General features: G+C 46.6%; 1 protein-coding gene across 1 annotated transcript; it reads right to left on the bottom strand.

Annotated features, from left to right (window-relative positions):
- Nucleotides 1–16,233: 16,233 nt before the first annotated feature.
- CUNH13orf46 (chromosome unknown C13orf46 homolog) lies at nucleotides 16,234–25,133 on the bottom strand. Its single transcript, XM_027387800.2, has 7 exons — nucleotides 24,149–25,133; nucleotides 22,068–22,119; nucleotides 20,794–20,953; nucleotides 20,657–20,704; nucleotides 19,659–19,709; nucleotides 18,470–18,537; nucleotides 16,234–16,612 (listed from the first exon to the last, which is right to left on the bottom strand). The coding sequence occupies exons 1-7, from the start codon at nucleotides 24,336–24,338 to the stop codon at nucleotides 16,486–16,488; spliced, it is 696 nt and encodes a 231-aa protein (XP_027243601.1). The 5' UTR covers nucleotides 24,339–25,133; the 3' UTR covers nucleotides 16,234–16,485.
- Nucleotides 25,134–26,726: the final 1,593 nt, after the last annotated feature.

Genomic DNA, 26,726 nt, shown 5'->3' with positions numbered 1-26,726 from the left:
GATTTCTCTGATTTCTTGGATTCGATTTGCCAGGATTTTATTGAGAATTTTTGCATCAATGTTCATGAGGGGTATTGGTCTGTAGTTCTCTTTCTTAGTTGTGTCTTTGTGTGGCTTGGGTATCAAGGTTATTGAAGCCTCATAAAAAGAGTTTGGTAATGACCCTTCTGCTTCTATTGTGTGGAATACTTTGAGGAGAATGGGTATTAGATGTACTTTGAATTTTTGGTAGAATTCTGCACTGAAGCCATCTGGCCCTGGGCTTTTTTGGTTGGGAGACTTCTGATGACTGCTTCAATTTCATTAGGGGTTATAGGTCTATTTAAGTTGCTTATCTGTTCTTGATTTAATTTTGGTAAGTGAAATCTGTCCAGAAAATTGTCCATTTCCTTTAGATTTTTGAATTTTGAGCAATATAAGTTTTCGAAGTATTACCTGATGATTCTCTGGATTTCCCTTGTGTCTGTTGTTATGTCCCCCTTTTCATTCCTGATTTTATTAATTTGCATGTTCACTCTTTGTTGTTTGGTAAGTTTGGATAAAGGTTTGTCTATCTTGTTGATTTTCTCAAAGAACCAACTCTTTCTTATATTGATTCTTTGTATTGTTCTCCTAGTTTCCATTTTATTGATTTAAGCCCTCAATTTGATTATTTCCTGGCGTCTGCTCTTCCGGGGTGTATTGACTTCTTTGTTTTCTAAAGCTTTCAGTTGTGCTATTAATTTTCTAGTGTGATTATTCTCCTGTTTCTTCATGTGGGCATTTGGTGCTATGAGCTTTCCTCTTAGCACTGCTTTCAAAGTATCCCATAGGTTTGGATATGTTATGTCTGCATTCTCATTGAATTCTAGGAAATCTTTAATTTCTTTTTTTATTTCTTCCTGGACCCATGAATTGTGCAATTGGGTGTTACTTAATTTCCATGAGTTTGTAGGTTTTCTACAGTTCGTGTTGCTGTTGAATTCTAATTTTAAAGCATGGTGGTCTGATAAGACACAGGGGGTTATTTCATTTTTTTTGTACTTGTTGAGATTTGCTATGTTGCCAAGTATGTGGTCGATTTTCGAGAAGGTTCCGTGTGGCGCTGAGAAGAAGGTAAATTGTTTTGTATTTGGATGGAATGTTCTATAGATATGTTTAGTCCAATTGCGCCATAACTTCTATTAGTTCTTTTGTTTCTTTGTTAAGTTTCTGTCTGGTGTTCCTGTCCAGTGGTGAGAACGGGGTGTTGAAGTCTCCCACTATAAGTGTGTGCGATTCTATGTGTGATTTGAGTTTTAGTAATGTTTCTTTTACAAATGTGGATGCCTTTGTATTTGGGGCATAAATGTTCAGAATTGAGACTTCATCCTGATGGATTTCTCCTGTGATGAGTAGGAAGTGACTTCTTCATCTCTTTGATTGATTTTAGTTTAAAGTCCAATTTGTTGGATATTAGGATTGCTACCCCCTGCTTGTTTCTTGGGACCATTTGATTGGAAAATCTTTCCAAAACCTTTAATTCTTAGGTACCATCTGTCTTTGAAGTTGAGGTATGTTTCTTGTATGCAGCAGAAGGAAGGATTCTTCTTATCCATTCTGCTAATCTGTGTCTTTTTATAGGGGAGTTAAGACCATTAATGTTGATGGATATTAATGACCATTGATTTTTCATTCTTTTGTTTTTGATTCGCTGATGGTGGCGAGATTATGTGTGGGATTCTATCCCTTTTTCCTTTTGGCTGTTGGTAAAGTGGGGTTATCTATTGCCTATATTTTTCTGGTTGTAGTTAACTTCCTTGGGATGCACTTTTCCTTCCAGAACTTTCTGTGGGGCTGGATTGGTGGATATGTATTGTTTGAATCTGGTTTTGTCATGGAATATCTTGTTTTCTCCATCTATAATGATTGAAAGCTTTGCTGGGTATAGTAGTCTGGGCTGGCATCCATGGTCTCTTAGTGTAGGTAGAATATCTATCCAGGACCTTCTGGCTTTCAGAGTTTCCATGGAAAAGTCAGGTGTGATTCTGATAGGTTTGCCTTTGTAGGTTACTTGACCTTTTTCCTTTGCTGCTCTTAATATTTTCTCTTTGTTCTGTATGTTGGGTGTTTTGATTATTATGTGGCGAGGAGACACTTTTTTTTTTGGTTCAGTCTATTTGGTGTTCTGTATTTTCATTGGCATGTCTTTCTTTAGGGTGGGAAAGTTTTCTTCTATGATTTTGTTGAATATGTTTTCTGTGCCTTTGAGTTGGATTTCTTCACCTTCTTCTGGTATGGGACCAAGGTTCTCTTCTGGTAGATGCAAACAGATCCAATACTCTGATGTCTGTCCTCTTCTTGTTGATGGAGGTGTCACTGTGACTGGGGCGTGGGCAGTGTTCGGGTGTGTTGGGTACCTCTGGGCTGGCGGATGGAGACAGAACTGCCACTGAGTGCTCAGTGTGTTGGATCCTGCTGCGGAATTCAGTCTGGCGCACAGATCGTTTGTGTCAGATGACTCTGAGCAGTGACAAACAGGAACCGGAAACCAGAAACAGCCCCTGGCCTACCTGGGCCGGCAGATGGAGGCAGAGCTGCCACCCGGCTGCGGTGTGTCAGATCCCCGTGTTGCATTCTTTCTTGTTGCATTTGTTTAATTCTGTGAAGCTATGATTCTTTGCCTGTCTGAAACACCTGATTGGTCTAATAAAGAGCTGATCAGCCAATAGCAAGGCAGGTGAAAGATAGGCGGGGCTGGCAGGCATAGAGAATAAATAGAAATCTGGAATAGAAATCTGGAAAATAGGAGGAACAAGAAAAGGAGGACATCAGGGGCCAGCTACACAGCCAGACACAGAGTGAGAAGGGAATGAAAGATATACAGAAATAGGGAAAAGTAAAAGCCCAGAGGTAAAAGGTAGACAGGATAATTAAGAAAAGCTGGTGAGAAATAAGCCAAGCTAAGGCTGGGCATTTATCTGAAGGAATAAGCCTGTGTGTGTGATTTGGGAGCTGGATGGTGGATCCCCCAAAAGAGCAAAGAGAAAAAAACTCTACAAGGCTGGGTATGGTCAACAGCTAACAAGATACAGCTCATGCTGGGCTTTTTTCTTTTCTTTGCTTTCTTTTTTTGAGAGTCTCACATATTCCAGACTGATCTTGAACTCCTGGGCCTCTTGTCTCCACCTCCTAAGTGCACCACGCATGTGCACTATGCTTGGAATCCAGGAGCCAATCCGGCTATTCAAAGACAAACACTGATGGAGCTGCAGCTTGTCTGTGAATTCTGTCACAAATCAGTCACTTCTGCTTGAATGTTTGTGATGCTCCAGGAAGCTCAGGGTCCAGGGTTCTAGTTGTTGACACTTATGGGCCCCCAACATATTCCCAGAATCACTGAAGGGCCTGCAAGATGACTGACTGCTCATGGGCAGGCTAAACCTGCATTAAAATGAACATACATGTGTGTTCACTCATACGTGTGTGTGTGTGTGTGTGTGTGTGTGTGTGTGTGTGTGTGTGTGTGTTTGTGTGTTTGTGTGTGTGTGTGCCTGCATGTTTAACAATAATGAATAAGAAGCCATGAATTTGAGGCAGGGGTATAGATACATTAGAGGGAGGAGGAGGAGGAAATGAAGTAACACAGTCCTTATACATGAAATTTACAAAAGTGATAAAAAGAGACAAAATTGTGGGGGAGGGAAAGAGGTGGGGTGGGTCTGGGAGGAGTTAGGAAGAAGAGTGCAGTTAAATATGATCAAAATATATTGTATGGAATTCTCAAAAAAGAACTAAAACCCCCTTTAAAAAGAAGGGTTTTAACAGACTTCAGCATGGGGAGTTAATAGTCACTCAGGTAAAGTGTATAACACACTCAATTGTGCATGTGAGTGTCTTAGATGACCAGGAGACTTTAAATCAGGAGGGTTGCATGGGAAGATAATAATGTGAAAAAGGAATAAGGCCATTCTCAGATATACATGCGGGTCTTTAAGTTGGTATTTTAACATTCTTATTTGAAACATCTCTCTTTAAGAAAATATTCTGTGTCAGCAATCTTCACAGCAAATATGAATTGTGCTGGGATCCTGACTCAGCTGGTAAGAGGCTTCAAAGAGACCCCAGGGCGAGGGGCTTCTTTTATTCTGAAGTTTCTCTTTCTGCCCTGCCTCAGTCTGGTGTGTGCATCAAACGACCAATAGAAAAACAAAAACAAAAAACCCAAACCCTCCTGTCTGTTCCCTGAGCTTCACCTCAGTACAGTTCCCACTGTTCTCCATGGCTCATCCAACTCTGTCCGTCTGTCTGGATCAGTTTTGTGTCTCTGTACCCTCCAGCAGGTCTCCAGCTGGGTTCACCACCAGCTTATCCAACAACTTGCAACATCCGTCCTTGGATGTGTCTATTCCCCGTGCCTGCCTTCAGTAAACTTCTTTAAACTGTGTCTTATTTAACCCTTTCAACACAGTCTAAACTACATATATGTCTTACTGTGTAATACACGTGTGAGAGTTAGTATTACTAATTAGATTGGAATAAAAGATCCTTTGACTGCCAGTGACCATGGTACCAAGGGCAATCAAGATCTAGAATTAGCTGGGAGATGGACCTCCTTGTATACCTTTTGGGTACCAACTTAAGTAACTGAGGTGGGTAACACCATGCCCTGGCTGGAATCCTGGACCGTTTAAGGGGAGAAAGAGTTCGGTGGCTGCGTGTTTTCATGTATCCCTCTTTTTACCCAGTTCTGTGTGATGTGCCCAACTGCTTCCAGCCCCAGCTGCCTTGACTTCCCACCATGATGCAGTGTACTTGAAATGTGAGCCAGAAAAAAACCCTCTTCCCTTCATGCCTTTTTCATATCATCTTATTACAAGAAAAGAACTCTGACACTAGGAAAATTGCACCCCCTGAGTTTGTGGATTTATTTTTATTCAATAAAGTCCGACGTTGTGGAAACACACACACACACACATATCCATTTATGTTTCTGGTATTTATTCATCTGCCTCTGAAAGTCAAAGCTCTTTGCTGGAGATGGCAAACTACCATAGTTCCTCACTGCTTCATATCTCCTGTCTCCAGCACACACAAGCAAATAGTTTTTCTCTCCTTGATCTGCCCTTTCTTTGGTCCAGTTACAAGCTTGTGGGGAATGATCCCTATAGTTGGCAAGTTCCATGGAACTCAGTTTTAAAAGCCCAAGGACGGGGAAGGGTAATGACAAAGAGCCTCTGTGTCCACTGTCTGGAGACCAGGAGGACCCAACCCTTCACCAAGAGATGAAGGAATGGTGTTGAGCTCAGGCTGTGTTCTGCCCCAAGGTAATCTGTATCATATAAAATGTTTTTTTTTTCTTCCAGGTTGTGTCTTGCCTGTGTCTTAGTTAGGGTTGCTATTGATGTGATGAAACACCATGACTAAAAGCAAGTTTTGGAGGAAAGTGTCTATTTGGCTTACACTTCCATGTCATGGTTCATCACTGAAGTAAGTCAGGACATGAACTCAAGCAGGGAGGAACCCGGAGGCAGGAACTGATGCAGACGCCATGAAGGAATGCCACTTACTGGCTTGCTCAGCCTGCTTTCTTTTAGAACCAGGACCATCAATAAGCCCAGGCGTGGCATCTGGGCCCTTCCCATCAATCACTAATTTAGAAAATGCTGGATCTTATGGAGGTATTCTCTCAACTGAGGTTCCCTCCTTTTCAGTGACTCTAGATTGTGTCAAGTTGACATAAAATTAGCCAGTACAACAGACTCCTTGTGAATTTCACACACACACACACACACACACACACACACACACACACACTAATCCACAAACCTCCTTTCTTATTCATTCCCAAGATCTCACATTAATGTGAATATCACAGTATAAAACATTCCAAATTTTAAAAGTCTCACCATCTTTAAAAATTCAAACACTTAAAACTTCAGTCTTGCCCCAACTCTAGTAGGCATTCTCTGGGAACCCACAGGCCACTCCTATCATTGAAGCAGGTAGCCAATAGCAGGTCTTCACCTCTCCTGATCCTTCAAATCCAATGCCCCAGGCTCCTCCCCAGCTCTGTAGCAGAACACCTGCTGTGGTCTCCCTCTCCTCTCTGACCCCAAATCCAACAGATCAGGAAGACCTTCTCCTCCAATGTCCCCTCCCCCAATCCATGCCAGTATTCCAGCCTTCAACACCAGCAAGCATTCCCTGGGAACACACCAGCTGAGCAGGCTAGGGAAGCAGGTAAGCCAACTGAAGACCTTCACCACTTCCTCTTCATCCAAATCCAAGAACCCTTCTCATGCCCAGTTCTGCAACAGAACACCTGCTGCAGCCTCTTCCTGCTCACAGATCTTCCGCTCCTAACCTCCCTCCCTTGACTTGTTGGTTTATTCCAGACTCCAACTCCAGCCCACTCCTAGGGAACCAGGTAGGCTGAATGCAGCTATTCACTTCTCCTGGTCCTCCAGACCCAATCCCCCAGTCTCATCCCCAGCAGACCTTCTGCAGGGACCTCACTTCATGCTCTTCCCCCATTCCAAAGAGAAGAAATAAGCAGATCCTGGTGGAACACTCTGCCCGCCCCCGTGAATTCCCTCAAACCCCTAGCTTATCCCTATCCCTAAGTGTCAGTTCCGAATACCCAGAAATACTTTTTACCTGGAATCCCCAGTAGCCACATCTATCAGGTCCACAGAAAATTTTCTACCAAAAGCACACAGCCACAACCCTCTCCTAAGAACCAGAAAGGAAACAGAAACTAAGGAACAACGCACCCACACAACAAAGACAAAACTAGATATCAGCACCTAGAAGTATAATTCTCCCAAACTCAGATGCCTACATGTCAAAAAAAAAAAATATCAAACAACAGCAACAATAACAAAACCACAACCAATAACAGTATGTTTCCACTAGAGCCCAGCAACCCTACCACAACAGGCCCCCCGTATTCCCTCATAGCTGAAGCATGAGAAAAAGACTCTAAAACAGCCATTATAAATATGATAGAGGTCCTTAAAGAGGAAATGAATAAATCCCTTAAAGAAATCCATGACAACACAAACAGAGGAAGGAAATGAATAAAACTGTTCAAGACCTGAAAAAATGGAAATAGAATCAAAAAGCTCAAAATGAAGGAAATCTGGAAATGAAAAATTCAGAAATTCAAACAAGAACTACAGAGACAAGGTTCAACAACAGAACACATGAGACCGAAGAGAATCTCAGGCACTGAAGACATGATAGAAGAAATGAATACATAAGTCAGAGAAAATGTTAAATCTCAAAGACTCCAGACAGAAATATCCAGGAAATCTGGGACACCATGAAAAGACCATATCTAAGAATAATAGGAATAGAGGAAGGAGAAAGAAACCTAGGTCAAAGGCAAAGAAAATATTTTCAACAAAATCATAGATGAAAATTTCCTTAACCTAAAAAAGGAAATGCCCGTGAAGGTCCAAAAATCATACAGAATATGAATAGACTGGACCAGTAAATCAAAACACTAAGCATACAGAAAGAAAGAATATTAAAAGCTTACAGGAAAATGACCAAGAAACAAAAAGGCAGACCTATTAGAATTACACTGGACTTCTCAATGGAAACTCTAAAAGCCAGAAGGACCTGGACAGATGTGCTGAAGACTCTAAGAAACCACAGATGCCAGCCCAGACTACTATAACCAGAAAAAAAAAAAACTGTCAATCACCATAGATGGAGAAAATAAGATATTCCATGATAAAGTCAAATTTAAAGGATATCTATCCACAAATCCAGCCCTACAAAAGGTGCTAGAAGGAAAACTCCAACCTAAAGAGGTTAACCAAATCCAAGAAAACACAAGGAATAACTCCAGATCAGCAAAGTCAAAAGAAAGGAAACACACACCACCACCACCACCACCACCAACAACAACAACAAAACCAAAAATCCAGGAAGCAGCAATCATTTGGTCATTAATATCTCTTAAGAGCAGTGTTCCCAATTCCCCAGTAAAAAGACACAGACTAACAATGGATGGGAAAACAGGATCCATCCTTCTGCTGCATCCAAGAAACACATCAAGAATAAACATTCCCTCAGGAAAAGGGGTTGGAAAAAAGATATTCTGAGCAAATACACCTAATAAGCTGGTGTAGTCATTTTAATATCTAACTAAATAGACTTCAAACCAAAACTAATCAGAAGAGATGAAGGACACTACAGACTCAAAGGAAAAATCCATCAAGTGGATGTTTTAATTCTTAACATCTATGTCCCAAACACAAGAAACACTACTGCAGCTTAAATCACACATTGACCCTCACACACTGATGGTGGGAGACTTCAATACCCCACTCTCACCAATATATGTCATACAAAAACTAAACAAAAATTCTGGAGCTAACATGTTATAAACCAAACAGACTTAACTATTATCTACACAAATTCCACCCAAACACTAAATACACCCTTTTCTTAGCACCTCATGGAACTTCCTCCAAAATGGAGCGCATACTGTGACACAAAGCAAGTCTCAATAGATAAAAGAAAATTGAAATAGCATCCTGAATCCTATCAGACCGCCATGGATAGCAACACCATAAACAGAAAGTTTAAAAATGAACGTGGAAAATGAACAACTCTCTACTGAATGAAAAATGGGTAAGACAAATAAGAAATTAAACACTTTCTAGAACTGAGTAAAAGTGAATACATAATACAAATGGCACAGTGAAGGCGGTTCTAAGAGGCAAGTTGATCATCAGAAAGATCAAGAGGGAAGAAGCAGGGCACAGTCACAAGCAAAGCAAAACCAAACTCCCAAAGTACAAATAAGTCAGTGTCCAGCTATCAAGAACTTACGATCTTCTGGGCTCTTCTAAGTGTCATGGTCAATTCTCCAGCTCTGCCCTCTGCAGCACACACAGCTTGTCTTCTAGGCTCTGGCTGGCTCCACTCTACTGATACTGTTCTTGGTGTTCATCCCATCTCCAAAATGCAGGGGTCTTCTGTTGCAACCGGACTGCATTTTTACCAATAGCATCGCCTGGGCTTATGGTGCCAAGCCTCAGCTTCTCTCCCTGGTTCCTTCAAACCTGGGGCTTCAACTGCTTTGGAGGCTGCACCGTCTCCAATGGCCTCTCCTGGCCTCTCAGAGTGCCAAGTCTCAGCTGCTTTTCATGACCCATTCATGTATTCAAAACCAGCACCTCCTAGGTGACTCTTACACATTACCAAGTTTGGCTGCCAGTGTAAGGTACAACCTTGGCCACTTCTGGAACACAGCTTCTACATGTGGACTCTGAAGAACACTTCCCAGAAGATTTCACCCCAATGATGCTGGTCTCTTCTTAATCATCACCAACTTCTAGCTCCAGCTGACCAGCATCCTTTATCCCAGGAAAACACAGGTTGTACATTAGTGGTTCTGGTCTCTTGTTAATCACGGCTGATTCCTTTAGCCTCATCTGACCTCAGAGTCTGAACTCAAAAAGTCCTGGAAGAGTTTTTCCTTCCTCTGAAACTACCATCTGCGCTGCTTTCAACATCTTTTCAGCTCCTACAGGACAGCTCACTGAGATCTCAAAACTCAATGGCGTTTCTAGTCAAAAGTTCCAAAGTCCTTCCACAACTCCCCCTGGAACACAGGCAGGTCTGTCACAGCAATACCCCACTGCCCCGGCACCAACTTGTCTTAGGGTTATTATTTCTGTGATGAAATACCATGACCAAAAGCAAGTTGGGGAGGAAAGGGTTTATTTGACTTATACTTCCACATTGTAGTTCATCACTGAAGGAAGTCAGGACAGGAACTCAAGCAGGGCAGGAACCCAGAGTCAGGAGCCAATGCAGAGGCCATGGAAGGGTGCTGCTTACTGGCTTGCTCAGCCTGCTTTCTTATAGAACCCAGGACCATAATGGGCTGGTCCCTTCCCCATCAACCACTAATTAAGAAAATGCCCTACAACTGGACCTTATGGAGGCATTTTCTCAACTGAGGATCCCTCCTTTCCAGAGACTCTAGCTTGTGTCAAGTTGACATAAAACTAGCCATCACAACCCAACATTCCATTTTTCAGTGCAAATGCAGAGTCAGGGTGTCCTGTACCTTGTTTGGCATTTAAAACCACCCATCCCATACCTTAGTAAGGCATAGCCTGATAACTTACTCCTAAAGACGTCATCCTATAAATTCATCAAATGGGCATTGTAAGAGTACATGAGCCACTAAAGTCATATTAATTCAACTTCTTTTCCTGGACCTGTAGAGGACACCCAAGTCAGCAATGGGACAATGAGATGTCACCTACTTGTCACCCGAGCACCTGGAGAAGGACTGAGAGGTCAAGAGCACCTGCTAGACCTAGGAGCTTCATCTCAGCTTGGTTTCCTTAGTTGATGGGACTACTCAAATGGCCTTCAGTCTATTCATTCATTTGTCTGGAGCCAGTTTGATGCTTGGTACCCATAGCTTCTGGTTCCACTGCTGGGCAGGCAGCTAAACTCCACCCCAGAAGCTTGTCTTTATGTGGTGCCTCCAACAGACCCCCACAGGGTTGGTCATCTAACTCCTGCAGAGGCTGAATCCGCAGCTGCCCAGGGCAGAGATTCTCAACCTCTGGGTCAATCCTTGCGGGGTCCAACGATCCTTTCACAGGGGTCACATATCAGTATCCTACATACCAGACATTATGATTCACAACAATAGCAAAACTACACTTATAAAGTAGCAAGGAAATACTTTTATGGTTTGGGGGGGGGTCACCACAACATGAAGAACTGTATTAAAAGGTCACAGCATCAGGAATGTTGAGAACTCCTGGGGCTTCCATCTCTCTGAACTGCATGAATTCTTTAACACTTTGTAGCCTTCCTGTGACCTACATGTATACATTATAGACAGACATTCACTGTGTGATGTGTAATGTGTAATTTGAGAATATTAGTAATTAAGATTGAAATAAGGACTGGAAAGATGGCTCAGCCATTAAGAACACAACAGAGGATCTTTGCAGAGGAACTGAGTTACATGGCCAGCAACCGTGTCTCAATAGCCAGTAACGCAGGGGTGGGGCTACCAACATCACTGACCTCAAGGGCATTGGCATTCACATGCACAAACCCATACACAGACACATAATTTACATATAAAAATAGGTTGGAATAAAATAACCTGTTTTGCCAATGGCTAGCCATTAAGGGAAAATTGGATTACTTGACAAACTGTAACCAACAAAACAAGTAGTTGGTGAATTGTTAGTCAATTCAGTCTGACATTGTGGACACAAACATGTCTATCAGTGTGTCAGAATCCCAGACCAGATGCTTCTCAAGCCCACCTGTGGACCTCTCTCCACTCTCACAGTGGATCCTGGGGTTCCACTGCTACAGGGAGGGACAGACACCCAAGGGCGGCCAGTGATTTGTAAACACATTCCTCGGGTATCCAGAGTCCAGAGATGGTAAGTACTGTTCTTACTTTCCAAGGAAGCTTTCAGACTTCTCGGGGACACCACAAAATTTCCTGAGCCCACACATCCTACACCTATTTCCCACCTGCCACTCGAGAGTCAGGGACAGACTAGCTTTGGGCTTGTGCTAGAAATCTCCCCCCCCTTTCCTATAACACCTATACGAAGGGGCCCTGCCACCACGACTCTCCTCAGAGTCCCTGCCATGCTATCCGCCTATCTATGAAAATTGGGGCCTGAATCTTCCTTAGAGGTCCTTCTGTATGTCCATTGTGTTAATTCTCATAAACTTCTTGCCCAAAAGAACATTCTGTGTCAGTGCCCCCCTTGAATCCTCAAACAGAGACCTTTCCCTGTGTTCCTGATGTAGCACGCTCATGACAAGTGAGTTCAGGGGAACCTCTTTCCTCCCTGGAGGATAGTGCCACCTAGAGTCTCAGCTGCTGGGCTTCAGGCATGCCCCAGGCATGTTCTTCAGCCACAGGAAACTGTGGACCAAGGAGGAACCTAGTACCTCTTGACCCCCAAGGCCATGCATGGAGTGACATCCCTATCTGATGACCCTGCTCCCTGTGTCCATCATGTCAATGGATGTTGGGCCTATGACATTAATTATATCCTTGGCTGCAGACTTAACCAAGGTGTTTCCCTGTCAGAGGCATGAGTGGCTCTGAAGTCATGGGTGTCTGAGCTGCAGGTTGAGGGGTCTGCATTTTACAAACCAGCTGTGAGAGACACCCCTCCAAATCTAGAATGGAAATTACTTTCTCCCAATTACTTGGAAAACCATGAGCCATGCCAAGCATTTGCTGAGTCAGGCTAACAGGGCAGCCTGCAAGGTCATGTCCCTCAGTGAGCGGTGAATTCTGGGGCTCTGGCTTCCTCCAGCCCCTGTCCTTTCCAGGTCTACCTAGCATGCCAGATCCCCTGCTGGTTCCTGGAATCTGCGACTGTTCCCACCTCAGGCAGCAAACTTGGCAGCAGACTCAGGAGGATGTCACAGTCTTCCTTGCCAGCCAGTCCTCAGGGGACCTGAGTGGGAGGCGGGTTAGGCTGGCTTGTAGATAGGGGAGCTTAGGGAGGGCTGCAGGCATGTCCCAGCATGCCTGGGCCTGCACTACAACCTGGTTCTGCAGAGCTGCTGACTGGGGACTTTTCCTGTGGTTTGCTCCCCTCTCTTTCCCAGTGACAGGCACAGGACTGCAGGGAACTTTGCTCCTAAACTACCTCCTAACCAGGGCTAGGGTGAGAAACTGGAAGGCGGAAGGCTGAGTTCATAGTTATGGAACCATCTTGGGATGAGGGAGTTGACTTTGGCCTTGTGCACTCTGTGCTTGCCCAGCGGCTTATGCCTTCTTGTCCACCCTGTATAGCCCTGGTGCTGTGCTGAGCCTCACTCTTTAGCCTCAGTCTAGCTGAGGCCACAGATAAGAATCTGATGGCCATGACTGCTGCTCCTGGAAAAACGAAATGGTGGAGTAGATGAGGACTCCTTGGGGGAACAGAGGTCTTGGATCAGAAGGGGGTACTATGGTGGGCTGGGGGTCTTTGAGAGATAAGAGGCCCTTGGAGAATGAAGTCTTCCCCACCATGGGCACTGAGAGCAGGGGCAGGTCCTTCCACAGGGCTGGATGGTAATGAGAGGGACCAGAGCTGAAGTGAGAGGTCATCAGCCTGGGAGAAGGGGTGGAGCAAGCCTGTGGGTAGCCCATGAGGATATGTGCCCCACCCCAGTGCTGCTCAGCCTCTGGGCTCTGCCTCAGCTTCCTGCCTGTGCCCTGTACCTCAGGGTCCCCATCTGTAAAGCCAGGGTCATCCTTTAAGATGCCTTAAGCTGTGTCAGAACCAAACAAGATGGCTGAAACCAGGAGTTCCTTCACTGAGACAGCCTTCAACCTCCCTGACCTTGCAGAGCATTTTCCCACCCCTGGGGAGGGTTGTGAAAACATAGGTCACTTTTGTCAGCTGTGTGCACAGTGCATGAGCTCTGAAAATGTGCCCCCAAAGCCGAGCTTACACAGGGAAGACACCGAGAATATTGTCAGAATTCAGACCACTTTGGGGCCCACACTGCCCACTCAAAACCTGTCAGGGAATATCTGACCTTCTAACAAACTGTCCAGGAGAATGACCCATCTTTACTTTCCCAAGGAAGCCCACAGGTTGCCAGGCTCCAAGACATCAGGACTATAATAGGCACAGCTCACACCCTTCAAGTTGCACGCTTTCCTGGCAATGCAAGGCCCTCCTCCACTGCCCCAGCCTCTCACTTGGAAGTAAGAACATAGAACCTCCCCATCCCACTGATACTGTAAGAGGAGGCCCACCCCCACTCTGCCTCATGGGCTTCGGTGCCTAGTAGAGCCACCGGCATGCCTACCCGACTAAGTATGGCATTTGGGCCTGTTGTCCCTGTCTCTACATGCACCAACGACTCTTCCAACCAACTTCTTAGCAAACCTTTCAGATATGAGCCTGAATCCCACAAGAACCCCACAGACCACCCTTGAATCACCACTTCCCCTGGTCCTCCCCATCCCAGCTTGGGGTCTATGCTCTGTACACATACTGGGCCGCTGTCAATCACAAGTCCAGTAGAATCCTGTTCTGGGAAGGAGGCTGTAGACCTCCCCACACGCATCCCCATACCTCCTAGTGACCACACAACTCCAGAAACCCCATCTTCAATGGACTCACCATGTCTACCATGTCCTTGAGGAGTCCAGGTACTCAGGGCCTCAGATGAACATGTTTGAGGAATTGTTTTTGCTTTGTTTTGTGTGTTGTGGGGTCACATGGGAAGATGATTGGGGAGTTCACACCCCAACCATCCTTAGGGAATCAGGCTTCCAGGTAGAGAGGTACTAAGGAAGGCTGTGGCCCAGGGACTGGGGGTGCAAGGATATGGGTGCAGGGAGGGCCATTCAGGGGTCACCTTTGCCTCTCTCCTCTGCAGCTGAGGCCTGGAGGTTGTCTATGTACGACACTAACTCCAGCGATGTGTTCACATTGTGTTGTTTCCTTTAGTGCACAATTAGCTGGAGTTTAAGTTCTGTGACAGTGATGAGGTGGCCTGCCCATTGGTCCTGAATAGTTGGTTCCTAGGACTGAAAGCGAAGACGGAGAACCCGAGTCACCAGGGGGCGCCATCAGACAGGCTAAAGTCCTAGTCCTGGCGTTTGCACAGATAAACCTAAAGGGGCAGCAGCAGTGTGGGTGGAAGACGGGGAAGTGAGGGAAAGTTGGCAGGCTGCAGAAGCACGCTCTGCAGCGGTGATGGGAGAGACTGACCCAGAGCAGCAGCTAACAGGGTGCCTTCCCCAACATCCTCTACCTCCCACCCAACCCCACGGTTCAGTCTCCTGTCTTCATGTCTTTAGTAACTTGACTAATATTTACCAAAAGACTAATTTTTATTAAACTCTTTGTGGCTAAACTAAGAAGTATCAAGAGTTATAGTCTGTCCAACTACAGGCAGGGTCCATGGGGGCATGGACTTGGTCCATGTGCTTCCCTGTCTCTGGTACTGGGTGGCACCTGAAAATGGTTATTAAGTGACCATGCCTGTGATATAGTGATAACTTAAGAGTTTTATAAACTCAGGGACAACATGACCCCAACTTGTAACACAGTTTACCCCTGACCTGAGTAGAGGTCCATGTACCCTCCCTCTGCTGTGACCACCCACTGGGAGGCAATGAGTTCACTGCCATTTTCTGCCTTACCTGTGATTGGTCTTGGGTTGAAGGAGGGTCCCTGCCTTGGGTCTCCATTGGCTGCTGTCACTCTGGCCCTGCCCATGGAGTGGGGATCATGAAGCTGTTCCAGGCCTGGACTATCTTCCCTTAGTTCCCAGAGAGTTCTACTAGTGGCTGAGTCAGAGGGGTCCTGTCCTGAGACGACTAATGCTTTTAATAAAGCCAAGCCTGTGTCAGTCAGTGCCTGGTTGGGAAGATGAGGCCCGAGGAAGATGGGATCCCTGGGGTCTGAGTCACTGGGGCTCCTGGGAACCACAAGGCAGAGGGAGGTGGAACCCTAGAAACTAGGCTGTCAGCATCCCTGAATTCCAGCATCACTTGGAGCTGAGGAGCCAGTGGCTGTGCTGGATCGTAAAGATAGGGGTCCTTCAGCAGCCTCTGGCCACCTGAAGCAGGAACAAGAAAGACCCTGCAGTGAGTGGTTAAGTGTCTTTATCACCCATGACATGTGGACAGAATGCAACAATGGATGGACAGGTAGACAGACCCACGCTGATGCCTGCTCTGTGGTAAGAGCCCCCTGTGGTAAGGATCCATGACTGGGGCCTCTTCTTTCCACCATGGCAAAGGTGCCAGCTAGCTGTTTATCCTGAGTGTCTCTGCATACCTTTCTTTCTTTTGTTTGTTTTTTGTTTGGTTTTTTAAGACAGGGTTTCTCTGTGTAGCTTTGTAGATCAGGCTGGCCTCAAACTCACAGAGATCTGCCTGCCTCTGCTTCCCAAGTACTGGAATTAAAGGCATGCACCACCACCTCCCAGCTTCTCTGTGTACCTTTCTAGTGGCAGCTGGAGAATGGGACCACATAGCAGGCCCAAAGGATTGACTCGCTTTACTATATAGACCCACTGGGAGGACTATCTGAGCCCATTTGCTTGCAATGGGGAAGGCTTGCCTTTTCAGCTAGGTTCTAAATAGAAATTAATGGGTGGGTCTTCCTGCTCTCTCTACCAGGACAATGGCCTCCCCAGAAAGTAAATTCCAGACTCTAAATGTTTCTGGGCTGCATCACCCACCATTACTGACAGGTGGCTATGGAAGACATAGCCATCTTTGTGCCTCTGTCCACATCCCATGGAGGAAGAACATGATCTACAAACACCTTATCTTCATGTTTCTGGTGGCCAGGTTGCACACCTGGGTGGTGTTTATGACCCCTCCCTGGGCATTCTCAGGCTATAGCAGACTAGGGAGTCTTTACATCATAGCATCACCATCTTTCTCCCAAAGATGGCTAACCTTGTGAGATGGAAATGGAAACCCGGGGGAACTGGTCAGAGGGGCTCTGGAGTGAGCACACCATGTCTGTGTTCCTAGCTGCTCAGTGTCCCATCCTTCACTGCCCTCCCGGGCTTGAGTACCTTCTCCAATGCATTGGCAGTTTCCTTCACCTTCTTCTTCGTGGAATACGGGATGCAGCACATCCAGCTGGTCCTTGTTCTGGACGCCAAGAACACGAGGGAGTAAGAGTGAACCCCCTGCCCTGTAACATACCAGCCTCCTGGACCGCAGCCCCCACCCCACTCTCTCAAACCCCACTGCTCCCACTCCACAGACACCTGGGAAAGCAGGGCTCTCCCCCAGCCAGCTCATCTCTCTTCCAGACCAGATTCCAAAGCTCACTGCTTAGTCTTGCCCTTCAGGTACCCAGGTCTCTTATTCTGGCTAGAGGGACTCTTGAAATACAAGAGACACGTTGAACCTAGTCTCCCTTCAGGCAGCAAAGCCTGGAGGTAGAGAAAGGTAACCTTCATGTATGCTCTTCTCATAGGATGTGGTGGCTCCCACTGTACAGTGGAGGCAACCTCCCAGTTCATGACCAAAGTTACCCAAGTGGGAAGCAATGGGGCTGTTGTGCATGGTTGACCCACGGGGGGGGGGCGGGGTCCTGGGCTAACATTGGAAATTACCAAGGTGAGAGGTGCAGAGTGTCCCCTGTCCTGATCAGGTTACATGGAAGACCCTTGTCTGTACCAACTTACTGCAGCTCTCAGGGCTATGTTGCCACCTACCCTACCTAGGGTAGTGAGCATTAGGAATTGAAGCCCAGACCCAGACAACAGATTTAACTGTCTATCTCTCATGATAAAGAGTAAAGCCAACCAGCCCTTTGCCTGTGGTTAAATCCATCCAAGAGCCAGTGAGAAAAGGAATCATTTTGAAAAGACTCGCCTCTGTCAAGTCTGGACTAGGGAGTGTGACAGAAGTCCCTGATAGCTTGGTAAAACTTGATATGGTCACCTGTCATGGCCTGGTCACATGGAGGGCAGTCAGAATGTCCCGGTGAGGATGAACAGAATGTCACTGAATTCCTTCCCCCAAGAGAGAAGCTTGAAGCAAAGGTGGCAGTCACCGTGACAATAATTCTCCAACTGCCCACCAAATAGAGAGCTAAGTGGAGTGTGATCAAGGAGCAGTGCCTGTGGGTGGATTATGATCCAGAGGGCACCCACCACCCCACACAAACTCACCTTATGTCTGAGTGTGACATCAAGGGTCGTGCAGCCTAGCAGAGTCCTGGGTCTATAAGGTAGGCTTAGGGGTAATTCTAAAACTCCCCTTTTTTCTGTGCTACTCCAAATGGTGTGAGTTCCTTGAAGACCACATGCCAGTTTTACAAATCCAATAGGTAAATTTTATCTTGAAAGTAAATAGTAAATAAGCCAAAATACTAACAAAGACCCCTATCCTGAGGGGATAGGAGTTTAATAACTGATATCGTGTTCTCTGTATTTCCCTGTATTGTCAGAAATGAAGTAAACTAGATCCACGGGCCAGAGGCAAGTGTCTGCCTGGATCCTGATACCCTCCTTTGTGGCTCATGCTTCTGAACCTCAGGAAGCCTTGAGGCTTTGCTTGTCCACCCAGGGGCATGGGTCTTAGGTTTAGCATACAAAACCCTGAAGGGCTAAACCCAGCTATGAGAGGCTAGCTCACCCTGATGGCATCCATGTATGCAGGGCCTTCCCAAACTACTCTCTGTAGCTAAACTCCAACTGGAGACCCTGACACCGTATCTTTACCTTCTGCTTCTTGGTCACTTTGCTGGCTGATGGGATGAGGAGATGTGGTTTGGTGGTGGAGTGAGTGAGATGTGGCACCTGGTAAATTGGTTCCATGCTCTGAGAACATTTAACATATTGTTGCTTGTTCCTTGGCCCCTCTGATCTGAATAATCACTTGGCTTATGCATGGCTCAGAGGTGAAGGAATGGCAGGAGGACAGTGCTGCCACCATGGGGGTCTGTGGCCCTCTGATAAGCATCCCCATCTAAGTTATCCCCTAAGCAATACTCACTCATCCTCTGACAAGTCCCCTGTATCCAGTGGGGGCCTCTTCTCTTCTCTCACGGCACAGGTGACTACCTGTGGGAGATGGCAGAACAACCTATGGGATCCACCCAAGGAACAGATAGGGACAGAGAAAGCCAGTCCACTGTGGCCCTGAATGTCCTCATTCCAGACAGTACTCTGTTGAGTGGGAATGCCCAACAAGGGTCTCTGGTTTCTTGTATGAGCCTCCATGGCTCCTGGGCTACAGATGGAGAGAACTGCCCCCTTGGTCTACTTGTGCTATTGGCTGACATTTCTTAGAACTTGGAGCCCCATGAATAACCAGTCTTTACCATACAGTGTGATTCAGAAGCTAAAGGTATAACAGGTGTAATCTGAAAAGTAGCCAACCCTCAGGTACTCCTTAAACTTGTCAACCGAGAACTTCAGGAGTCATCCAAAAAGACATCTGCTCATTACAGCAGAGAACTGGAGGGAGATGCTAAATAACTACGTCATTGAGTCGCTGAGAAAAATCTCATCGTTTTATGGATGGCGATGGTGATGGTGATGACGACAACGATGGTGATTATGTGGTGGTGATATTGATAATGATGGCAGTGATACTGGTGATGATCTTGGGGACACTGATGGTGATGTGACAATGGTGGTGACAATGATATCGAGGGTAAAAATATGAATGTGATAGTGGTAACCACAGCAGCAATGGTTGTTACCATTGTGATAATGTTGATGGTAATGATGGCAGTGATACTGGGTGGTGGTCCTGTGGGAGATGGTGACGATAACAGGTTGTGAATAATGGTGACACTTAATACCAAGGTCACTGTTTTGGGAGCTTTAGGAAACATCCTTGAGATGCGGCTATGTGGTTTCCATTCCATGATGGGAACAACTCGAACACAAGAGGTTCATGAATATTTTGACAAAGTTCTTGACAAAGCCATGTATCACCCATTTTCTCAGCCTCCTTCTGAGGTTCCCTCATAAGCTCTGGGTACCCAAGGACCCAGGTTTGTGCTGAGGGAGGGGACACAGGTGTTTTCCTTCTGCTCCCACAGTCTGTCTTTAACACTAGCACCATGGAGGGTCCCTGGAACTTCTGGCCTTGGGTCTCTACCTCCCCCTTCATGTGTCTGTTATGTGCCCCCCACACAGTGTTTGGACTCTGGTCTGGAGGGTTTTTGCTGTACCTCCTCCTCAGTATGGTCTCCCAGGTCGATCTCCACAAACACAGACGGTTTCTACGAATGGAAGCAATAATTTATGAGTGAGCCTGGAAGGAACTGCAAGGTTCTGTCTCGTAGACATCTAGTCTGGGTGGTACCACCAGGTTCTGATGATGGCAGAGGGCCCCTGAGAAGTTTGGAGGCCCCATGGCAGCACAGACAGCAGTGTCTGGAAGGTTAGCTCTGGGCCAGAGAGGAGGCACGTGCCCTTCTGACCCATTCCTACTAAGTGGAAACATATTCTTGAGATCCTAAGAGTTTCTTCATCCTCCACTTAGGGTGATATGGCCTTCAGGTGACAAGGCACTGTGGAGATCTGGGGATCCCTGCCAAGCTCTAATCTACTGGGAGCATGTGGCTCACCTTCACACATTTGCCTAGAGCCAAGTTCACTAAAACGAGATCTATTCTATAAGGTGGGCCAGCTCAGAGAATGCCAACTAGGTCTCTGTTTGACACTTTGGCTGGCCCAGAACTTTACCAAGGACTACATGCTATTAAGTCCTGGTGAAAATGTGTCCCATTGTAACCATTCCCAATAACATGGTTTGGGGAGGACAATAAAGCTTTCTTCCTCCATGAAGGTCACTGTGAAATTCTTAATTCAGTATGATGCTTGCACAGATGTACCTCAGTGACCAAGGTCAGGTGTACCTTTGGTCAGCACACCTGGGTGGGGGGCTTTGGAGGTGGGGATTGTTCTAGGTTAAGTTCAATCGCAAAGGGAAATCTCAAGAGCCACACCTTTAGTGGCTTCATTGTTTGGCCAGTGAGGGCAGGATGCTGCAGGATCAGGCAAAGAGGCCCAGAGCTTGATCCCTGAACCCCCTTCTAGACCGTTTGAACAGTGCAGCACCTGCTCAGATGGCTTTAAGGACTCCAAGTCTACCTAGCCCACTGGGAATTGCACACGGACAGACTTGCACATCTTAATTCCTGTGGCTTAAATAAGAAGTGCTTGCCTGTTTTTCTAGAAGGTTATTCAGCTTCATGGATTCTGGCTCTTGCTCCTATAAGTCAAAGAATATACCAATTAGTTAGTACAGGGGACACCAGGCAGGAGGACAGAACGAGAAGAGCTGCCCGAGGCCAGCCTGACCTCGGCCACTGAGGTGTGTCTTCCTTTTTGGGCACCATCCTGTTCTGAGGCGCTGGCCTCTGAGTTGCTCTTCTCTGGCTCCAATTTCCCACATGTTTGGTCCACTTTTCCGGGCTCATCCTGGCTCTTTTTCTTTCTGTCTTCCTCTAGGCTCACCTGACTGGAGATAAGTGGATAGGGGAGGCGTTGAAAAAGCAGTTTGGAATAACAGGAGTCAGTTGCTGTCTTTTTGTCTCCTCCTCTATGGCTGGGACTGGGGTGAACCTTTGGACCCTTTTGAGACAAAAAGGAAGGCTCCCCAATATCCCTTAACAACTCATCTTGTCTGGAGACATCAGCTCCACTCCCTTCAGGTAGAGACCTTAGGGTTGTGGGGATCAGTGGACTGTTCTGTGTCTGACACTCAAGCCTATTTTAGTGGCTCCCCTACCCCATGTACCCTGTCAAGTGTGACTAGGGGAAACACAGGTATGTCCTCACCATTGCCAGAGGTAAGACTTGGATAGCAACTGGCTTTTGACATGTTTTGGGTTGCATCACCCAAAGACCTTCCAAGCTCCATCCTGTCCTTTTTCTGAGGCTAGACAGTTGCTACAGGCCTATGTGACATATTGGTCCCTAGTGCTACCAACCAATGGCACCTTCAGCTGCTGCTGAGCCACCAGCATCCCTCCCAACACAGTATTTTCTGATCTAGCACCTTCCACTGGTTTTGGCTCATAGGAAGTCATCTGTAAATAGGCAGCCTAGCCTGTGCCTGGTCCACAGTGAATAAACTTTAGGATGTGAAAAAAGCCTTTGGGTTTAGTGACTTTTAAGCCCTAGGAAGGCATGATGATACGAAGGGCAAAGGGATGATGGCTCTGTGTTAGGTGGCCAGACAGCCTGTTCTGTCTGACCAATAGTGAGGCTAAATGGTTATATGGCCTCCCTGCTCAGCAAAGACACCTCAATGGGCCCCATTGACATGAGACAGGGTGAGGGGAGATTCCTTTCTGGGAGAGGCACATGGAGATATTTGTAAGGTACTTCAACCAAGCATGCTGGATGCCAGACAAGGACCAGCCAGAAGGACTGCCTGGGAAGAGTCCTGAGATACACTACGGTGGGTTCTGTTTTTATGATGAGTCAGAGGGGTTAAAAAGGATCTTCAGCCATCCCAACCAACCCCTACCAAAAGGACTCTTCCCAAGTCCTAACCCTGAGGGAGGGTTCCATCCCTGCCCCCCACTACCTCAGTCCTCACATTTCAGAAGAAAGTGTCTTCCACTTACCAGGTGGTATCATTGGTGTCACTTCGTGGATCTTTACCTTGGTCCTCAGAGTCTGAGGACAAGGGCAGTTGGTTAGTAAATGAGCATTCCAAGGTATGACAGCTCCTGAACCTAGGCTTCCTCATAGTTCCCTACCTCACTGGTTCACTGTCGTACCTGGCACACCTCTCAGGGCAGGCACCAGGCCAGCCTGAGGTTCAACAGCCATGGCTAAAAAGAATTCCCTTCCTCATCTGTTTCTTTGGCCATGCTCCAACAACACTTCCATTTTCTTCCTAGCCTAAGCACCTTCCATGCCCAGGCAAGAGCTCTGAGCCTACTTCATGAATAGCTGTAAAAGCCCACCCTTTGCTCTATTATTCTGCTTCTGTGACCCAGGCTGGGCATCCATGGCCTCCTGGAACACACCTATGGTCCCCAAATCTTCCTCATCCCAGCACAGATTGCTGGAGTGGCAGAGCAGGACGACAAGGAAAAGGGACCCTCATAAGATGCCCACTCGATGGAGATGGGGTGGCTTGTTCAGGAATATCCTGGCCACTGATGCCTCCTAAGTCTGAGGGCCATCACTAAGGTGATCTTAATTATCATCTATCCCGTGGGGCAAGAGGTACCTTGAAAGTGCTCAAGGCTGAGGGGACCCTAACGAGTAGCCATGAAACATGCATTCCCTAGCTTCAGGGCAATGACTGTAGGCAACCATGCCAAGTGATCTCAGGAGACATTAGTTGGTCTGTGAGCTTTCCTCTGACATACTCCTCCTGCATGTAACTTCCTCCCCTCAGCTTCCAGGGATCTGGCAGCATCAAATGGGAAGAGTCATGCACAGATGACTACATCGAGGCCTCGTTCTGGACTCTTCCTCCAGTGCTGCCATGGGGGCCAGACCTCAGCATGATGCCCGGTGTTATGTGATCCCCACAGTGACATATCTGAATCCCACAATGTTAAAGAAGACTTCTGGTAAAAAAACAAACAAACAAACAAAAAACCCAAGCCTAGAGACTGGGCTGGGGCTGCCGTGTTCTGGATGGTTCCTAACAGAACTGGCTAACCCTTTCCTTGGGGTTAGCGTCCAGGCTAGTTGATGCCAGTGCAGGAGACACTTCCTCACCAATCAGTCCTCTTCTCTTTCCATCCATTCCAGTCCCCCACCCCAGTGCTGTCCTTCATAGAGATGCTAGGTGCTTCCAAGCTGCCTCCTTCCCATAGGGAAGCCTGTCCACTCCTGTTCTCAACACACCTGCCCTTGGCCTGTCATGTGTCCCCCTTCTCAGAGGACCTCATGCTTGTTCCTCTGTTGCCTGCAGTCAACAGAGAGAAGCAGGAGATTGAGACCTTGCTGTGTGTGTGTGTGTGTGTGTGTGTGTGTGTGTGTGTGTGTGTGTGTGTGTGTGTTTACAAAAGCTTTGCATGGTAGATCAGGCCTTAGCAGTTCTAGGCAGGTTTCAGTCCCGTCTCAGTCTCAGATAAGAGTCCAAAGGGTCTGAATGAGAGAGGAGAAGAGCTCGATGTCAGGCCTCCTGCTGATTTAAATAACCCCAGAAGGATTTAAAAGTGGACTAGAAGGAGCAATGCTATTAAAAGCACTGGCTGCTCTTCTAGAGGTCCAGGGTTCGATTCCCAGCACTCACATGGGGGCTCATAACTCTAATTCCAATTCCAGGGGATTCAGTGCTCTCTTCTGGTCTCCACAGCGCTGCATGTACATGGTGTGCACAGGCATACATGCTGGCAAAACACCCACACACATAAAAAACCATAGAGGAAGATCTGTCAGCCCCACCTGAGCACACACACATACATGCACCTGTGTTTTAGAAGATGCCAACTATTAGGAGAATCTTCTAGCCCCAATTCTTCCTGTGAAGTGCACTTAGCAAAGAACAGTCAAGAGAAAGATAGGCTTTCCATTCCTCGGTGCAGTTCTGGAGTTAGAAGCCCGCTACTTCTCCTTATAGGAAATGTGCCTTGCATGATGTGCAAATTGTCCATGTTCAGATGTCCAAGAATTCTACTTTCTTGAGGTTGGGCCAGGTCTGGCCGGCCCTCCCAGCCCACCAGGAGAGGGCCACCCCTACCTAGCTCCTTGCGTAGTAGCTTCCTGATGCAGACCGGTGGATCGCCCTTCTGGTGCAAGCCACCCACACTCCTGCTCCTCTGGAGTTCAGCCCCCTCACTGGCTACCTTGAGGTATCCAGGGACTACTCCTGAGGGCAGGGCTCCAGGACCAGGCCGGTGCCTCCTGTGAGTGGTGGGATCCTTTTCCATCCTGACCCAGAGGGAAAGGGGAGCCACCAGTGCAGCCTCAGACCAAAGGCATCTCTGCTAACCTCTCTCCCTATCTCTCCTCCAGCAAAGTGGTCCAGAGTATGCTCAGTCCCCGTTGCTATGGTGCTGCTGTGACATCACAGGTTAAAGCTGAATGTTGTTGAGGACTGTCCCAGAGATCCCTGCAGGTTTTTTGCATGGCTTCTGGTCCGCTGCTTTCCTGTACTTCCAGATTCTTCACCTTCCGGAAGACAATGCTTCACAAATGTGTGTTCCTGACTCCCTGCTTTCTTCCATTGGAGAATCTTTCTTTTTCTTGAGAGATGAGGATGGTGGGAAGCAAAGTCAGGAAAATGAAGGGCCCTGGGACAGTGTGATCAGATCTACATCCAGGCCACTGGCTCAGAGCTCACAACTGAGAGGAGGGCTTGATGGAAGACATTTTGGTGATTTAAATTACACTGACATAAACATCTGCCTATACAGGACCACAGCCTGTGTGGCTTCAATTGGAAAAATGTCTTCCAATTGAAGACTAGAGGGTAAGATCAAGGAGAGGAAGGGGTGGCTCCTTGTAGCTCCTCTCAAGGTCTACAAATGTCATCTTCAAGAGGTTGTCCCCCAATCTGTGTTTTCATCTCTGCTATGAAGACACCAAGCACACTGGATTGGGGCTCCCCCTACTGTCAACATCACATACAACTATCCCCTCAAAGGGGATAAAAGTTTATTCTGGAGCTAAATACAAGTGACATTAATGGTGCCCCAACTCCATGCCCCAACATGGTAACAGTTAAAAAGTTTTTCTTTTAAAGTGTGTGTGTGTGTGTGTGTGTGTGTGTGTGTGTGTGTGTGTGTGTGTGTGTGTGTGTATCTGTATCTATGTGTGTGGCATGTGCACACATGAGTGCAGGTCTGGTATTGTCCAGAAGAAAGTGTTGGGCCCCCTGGAGCTGGAGTTACAGGCAGTTGTGACCCATCTAATTTGAGTGGGAACTGAACTCTAAGAGCAAGATGTGCTCTTTCACACCAAGCTATCTTCAGCTTCCGGAAGTTTTTAGCAGGACAAAGAAAGTCATAAATAAAGGCACTTTTCAAGTACATTGGTGGAAATATCAAAGATGGCTAAAAAACACAGGAACTCTCAGTTCTAGGTCTTGACTATTCTCTGGTGGCATCCATAGCCTTTTGGTTGGGGAAACTAGAGTTTTGTGAATGGGTTCCAAAGGGTTGTACTTGTTAGGTCAGACATGGGGTAGGCAAGGTGGCTAAATATAGCCGAAGATAAACATTCCAACCTCTCCACAATCACTGAGGTTCTTATCAATTAATCAGCTTTGCAGATGTTCAACATAAGGTGTCATTCTTTCTAGGAACTTAGATTCATGCTAGTGACCCTATTTCAGTTCCATAACTTTCTAAGACCTCCTTCTCAAGCACAGTCACACCTGAGTTTCTGGTGTTAGGTCATCTGCATATGATGCTGGGGGCACAGCTTGACCTAACACAGCCTAACAGAAGATCCCTGGTTCACTGTTCAATTACACAGCCATCTATCTATAGCTACGATGATGGGAGGATGGGGGAGGGGCCTGAGAATTAAATTGGCTCAAGGTAAATTCATCAGAAAGAAATTTATAAGAATTTATTCTCCTGTCACGGGACCTGCGCTGGTTAGTTTTTGTCAACTTGACACACAATCACGTCATATCAAACCATAAACTTTGTTGTTTCTCCCCAAGATGTCATGCTAATATTAACATCACAACACAAAACACGGTTTAGCTTTTAAATATACCACAGTCTTTTAATAATTCCAACAATCTAAAAGTTTAAGTTCTCTTCAAAAAATGCAACATCTCTTTAAAAACACAAACGCTCAACTGTGGGCTTGTGTAAAGTAAATAACTTAGGTATTTTCTTATTCCAAGAGGGAAGAACCAGGGAAGTCACAATTCATACTAAGCAAAACCAAAATTAAACAGCTTAGTGTCTGATGTCTAGGACTCACATTGTCTGGGCTACAAAGGGATTGGCAAATCCTTCTCTTCCATGCAGTCCCCACTCAGCAGCTTTCTTCAGAGGGTCCTGGTCTTGAGTTTCTTCCCTGCCTTCCCAATGATTGGTTCTGCCCTGCCCTCCCAATGATTGGTTCTGCCCTGCCTTCCCAATGATTGGTTCTGCCCTGCCTTCCCAGTGACTGGCTATAATCAGGATTATGCCCTGCTCTCCCAATGATTGGTTCTGCTCTGCCTTCCCAGTGATTGACTGTGGTCAGGATAATGCCCTGCCTTCCCAGTGATTGGGTGTGATCAGGATGTATAAACCCAATTCCTTTCCTCCCCAAGTTGTTCTTGGCCATGGTGTTTATCACAGTAATGGAAGCAA

Source organism: Cricetulus griseus (assembly GCF_003668045.3).
Source record: "Cricetulus griseus strain 17A/GY chromosome 1 unlocalized genomic scaffold, alternate assembly CriGri-PICRH-1.0 chr1_1, whole genome shotgun sequence".
NCBI lineage: Eukaryota > Metazoa > Chordata > Mammalia > Rodentia > Cricetidae > Cricetulus > Cricetulus griseus.
This window is presented reverse-complemented; position numbering and strand designations above follow the sequence as displayed.